Here is a 4,727-nt window from a genome sequence, read left to right on the forward strand (position 1 = left end):
CCCGGCCAAGACTCGGTCTGATGGATATGCGGATAGGCTGGGATCGCTGGGTCTGGCACCGATTAGTTTGGGCAGGAAGAGTGGGAGGATGAGGCTCGGGGTCGCTCAGCCTGGAAGTCGAGGAACGCCACGGGATTCTGGATCGGGTGGGACTGGAGCGAGAGACAAGATGGGGATGGATGATGGGTTGGTGGTGGTGCTCTCTAATGGTGGATCGGAGTCGGGAGTGGCTGCGGGTGGTACGGCTAAGGACTGCCGGGAGGCAGTGGCTTGCGGTGAGTGGGTCGGGGAAGGGCTAAGATTGGGGAACCCAAGGCTGGAAATAACGTTGAATGAGGGTGGGATGGGGACGCGAAGGGGTAGATCAGGGGGAGATGCTTGTGGGAAGGCTGGTGCCAAAGGGGACTCCAAGGGGGCAGTAGGTTCAACATCGGGGGTTGTAGGGGAGCACCTGGTGGAATTGACGAATGACCCTTCTGTGGCTGGGAAAGCGGCCGAACCAGAAATGTCCGATAATAAGACAAGAGAAGCTGAAATGAAGGAAAACCGGGAAGCTTGGGCGCTTGCTGTGGAATCTGGAGCCGAGCAATATGATGAGGAAGATGACATCATGGAAATACTCCAGGCTCAGAACGAGGCACTGGCGGAGAAGAAAAGACTGGCAAAGCAGAAGGAGAAAGCACGGAGGAGTAGACCGAAACTTCAGAAAAAGGTGTGTGGAAATGCTTTAAAATGATATTTAGTTCCTGGAATATTAGGGGGTTGGCGGGCGTGGGTAAATTAAGCATGATAAAGAATTTTCGTAGGAAGTTCAAGGTAAATATGATAGGCTTAGTAGAGACAAAAAAAGAAGTTGTGACAACCTTTGATGTAGTGCAACTATGGGGTGCTGGTGCTGCTAAATGGGAGTATGTTGGGTCGATTGGTGCTTCTGGAGGGCTGTTATTAATGTGGGATGAGACGGTGTTTCAGATGAATAACTGCTATAAGGGTAGTCGTTGGTTGTGTGTAGAGGGTGTGTTGCTTAGAAATAACTTTTCCTGCGCTTTCTGTCTGGTTTATGGCCCGCATGAGAGGGGGGCAAAGCTTGCTACATGGGAAGAATTGAGCTTCCTGTTTGGAATGTGTCAGGTTCCGTTTTGCTATCTGGGAGATTTCAATGAGATAACTCAGGTAGAGGATAGGAAGGGAGCTGATTCTTTGACGGTGACTGCCGTGGAGTTTAAATCATGGATACAGGATATGGAGTTAGTGGATTTAGCAATCACTGACCGGTTGTTCACCTGGTTCAGAGGGCAGTCCTGCAGTCGTATTGATAGGGTTCTGGTGAGTTTGGAGTGGTTAGAAATGTTTCCGGAAACTAGGCTGCGGGGTGGACCAAGAGGGTTATCTGACCACTGTCCGTTGATCATGGAGGTCTCTCGATTGAGAGGGGGCCAATTCCATTTCGAAGTTTAGATTCTTGGTTCACGCATAATGGATTTCTCAAGATGGTAAAAGAAGAGTGGAGAGCTCTAGGCGACAGGCAATTCATGGACAAACTGAAGGCTTTGACGAGCCCATTGAGCAGTTGGCATAAAAAGAACTTTGGGGACATGGATAAAAAGATTGCACAGATTGAGGATGAAATAAAAAAAGTGGATGATATGACAAGCTCTGGAGTGGATGATGGGACTACTGAAGCTAGGAGAAAGACGCTTGTGAACTGCTGTAAAAAAAGGTACATCCGCCAGGAATTACACTGGAAACAGATGTCAAGGTCTCGCCATGCAAAGGAGATGGATAAAAACACACGCTACTTCCACACCCTAGCCTCTTCGCGTAGGAGATCCAATCGGATTGATGCTTTAATGATAAATGGGAGGTTGGTAAGGAATCAAGCAAGGATAAAGATTGCTATACGGGATTTCTACAAGGACTTGTACCATCAGGAACAGTCGCCGAATATTGGGTTTAGGGATGGACTAGTAAAGCGAATTCTTGAGGATGAGGCAAGGGAGCTGGAGCTGATGCCAACACCTGAAGAGATAAAGGAGGCAGTTTGGGATTGTGAGTCAACAAAGGCTCCAGGAAGCGATGGATATAATTTGAACTTTATCAAGAAGTGTTGGGGGGAATTAGGCGGCGAATTCACTGGAGCGGTGTCAGGTTTCTTCCAGTCCGGTAAATTGCCTAGTGAGTCAAATGTCACTTGGGTGGCGCTGGCACCAAAGTTTACTGGCGCAAGAGAAATAAAGGATCTAAGGCCAATCAGTATGGTGGGGTGTGTATATAAGGTAATATCTAAGGTTATGGTTCGGAGAATGAGGAGGGTAATGCCGGATCTTGTAGGTGAGACTCAAAGCGCGTTCGTGAAGGGTAGGAAGATACATGATGGAGCTTTGATCGCTTGTGAGACTGTGCACTGGTTGAAATCAAGGAAAAGGAGTTCTGTGATAATCAAGCTGGATTTCCAAAAGGCTTATGATAGAGTCAAGTGGGCATTTGTGGATATTGTGTTGCGTAAGATGGGTTTTGGTCAGAGGTGGAGAGGCTGGATCAGGGAATGTGTTTGCTCTGCCTCCATGTCGGTTCTTATCAATGGATCACCATCGAAGCCATTTAAAATGCAGAGGGGGTTGAGACAAGGAGATCCGCTGTCACCTTTCCTGTTTGTTTTAGTCGTGGATGTTCTGCATAGGATGATTGGCGAGGCAGTAAGGAACGGACGAATCTCGCCGCTGTTGGTTGGGAAGGATAGTATTCAGTTGTCTCACTTACAGTTCGCAGATGATACTATTCTATTCTGTCCACCTGAAGAGGCGACCATCAGAAATTATCAGCGCCTTCTGCGGTGTTTTGAGCTGATGTCTGGCCTGAGCATAAATTTTGAGAAGTCCAACATTATCCCGGTCAACTGTGATGGGCTGTGGGTCAGTAGGATGTGTCAGTTATTGGGATGTACGGAGGCGTCTCTACCGATCAGATATCTGGGCATTCCACTGGGTGCAAATCCGAAAAGGGTGAAGACATGGAAACCAGTAATTGACAAGGTTGAGGGAAAGCTGAGTTTGTGGAAAGCTAAGACTCTGAATAAGGCAGACAAGCTGGTCCTAATTAAGTCGGTGCTTAATAGCCTCCCTATCTACTATCTCAGCTTATACAAGATGCCAAAGGCAGTGGCTGAAAAGCTGATTTCTTTACAACGGCAGTTCTTGTGGAGTACAGATGGGGGGAAGCAAGGGATACCCCTTGTAAAATGGGAAGTAGTTATGGCTCCAAAGAAAGCAGGTGGACTGGGGGTCGGGGATGCAATTATTCGAAACTCTGCGTTGCTGTTTAAGTGGTGGTGGAGGTTCTCAAGGGAAGACTGTCCCCTATGGAAGAAGGTGGTCTGCTCATGCAACAATATGGATCCCGCGGTGATGCTGCGAGACCAGCCTGCGCCCACCCGAGGAGGTCCTTGGAGGGATATCTGTCAGCTTCAAATCTGTGAGCCGCGACTGAGAGAAAAGATGATAAGTGGCTTGTCTATGGAGCTCGGGAACGGCAGAACGATCCGATTCTGGGAGGATAGCTGGTTACCTAATGGGACGTTGAAAGATAAGTTTCCTAGACTCTTCTCGGTCTCAGCCCTTACCGGCGCTTATGTGGGGGAATGTGGGTTTTGGGATGGATTGAACTGGATTTGGAGCTTCCACTGGAGAAGGGAGTTGTTTCAATGGGAGCTGGTTCTGGTAGGACAACTGCATGAGACATTACAGTCAGCCAAGCCTACAAATGAAAGAGAGGATACGGTGACTTGGAAATTTGATAACACAGGTGTTTATTCAACGAACTCTTTCACACAGTTGATGCAAGCAGAGGTCCTTCCGGCTGAAGTTACAAGCTATAGTTTCACACGTGCCATCTGGAAAGGATTCGTCCCTCCAAGGATTGAGCTCTTGTCTTGGTTTGTGCTGATTGGAAGGGTGAATACTAAGGATCGGTTGCGTAGATTATGTGTTATTGAGCAGAATGATACGCTATGTATGCTATGCTCTAAGTCTGAGGAAACTGTGTTCCATTTGTTTCTTGGTTGTGAGATCACCTGGCAAGTGTGGTGTGCTTGGCTGCATGCGTTTGGAAGGAGTTGGTGCCCTCCCGGTAATCTCAAGGACCACTTCGAAAGCTGGATAAACATGGCGATATGGCAGGTTGAGAGGAAGAGGTGGTTTCTTGGGTTCTTTGCTGTTGTCTGGACTATCTGGTTGGAAAGGAATAGCAGGCTGTTTCGAAATCACAGATCCAGTTTGCGGGAACTTATAAATAAGTCATTTGCGGCTGCAGAGGAATGGGTTGGTGGTGAACCCTTTGGTTGTTGACTCAATGTCGAAATTACTAAGGAGTTGCTTGTAATTTATGTTTCATGACCTTTGTTTCTTTCTCTGCTCCACCCTATTGTGTTGAGCTCCCTTTAATTCAAAAAAAAATGTAATAAAAAAACATATTTTATGGTACATATCTATATTCGTAGATGTGATATTTATTTTATTGATTCTGCTAGAGAATTAATTTGACGTATAGTTAATTAGATCCAACTAATTAAAAAATAAGTTTATTATGAAAAAATTAATTTTTTATTATCTTAATTTTTTGAATTTTAAAAATTAAAAATAAAAAAAAATGATTGAGTTTATTTATATAGTAGATAATTTTTTAATTTTTAATTTTATTTATTTAAAAAAAATCCTAGAAAGCCAAGTAAT

General features: G+C 45.8%; 1 protein-coding gene across 1 annotated transcript; it reads left to right on the top strand.

Moving 5' to 3' along the window:
- Window positions 1-786: 786 nt before the first annotated feature.
- On the top strand, window positions 787-1,458 carry LOC107640056 (uncharacterized). The gene has a single exon (XM_016343609.1). It carries the CDS (start codon window positions 787-789, stop codon window positions 1,456-1,458), a length of 672 nt encoding a protein of 223 aa, XP_016199095.1.
- Window positions 1,459-4,727: the final 3,269 nt, after the last annotated feature.

The sequence above is a fragment of the Arachis ipaensis genome, chromosome B5, assembly GCF_059453495.1.
Source record: "Arachis ipaensis isolate K30076 ecotype BB chromosome B5, ASM5945349v1, whole genome shotgun sequence".
Classification (NCBI taxonomy): domain Eukaryota; kingdom Viridiplantae; phylum Streptophyta; class Magnoliopsida; order Fabales; family Fabaceae; genus Arachis; species Arachis ipaensis.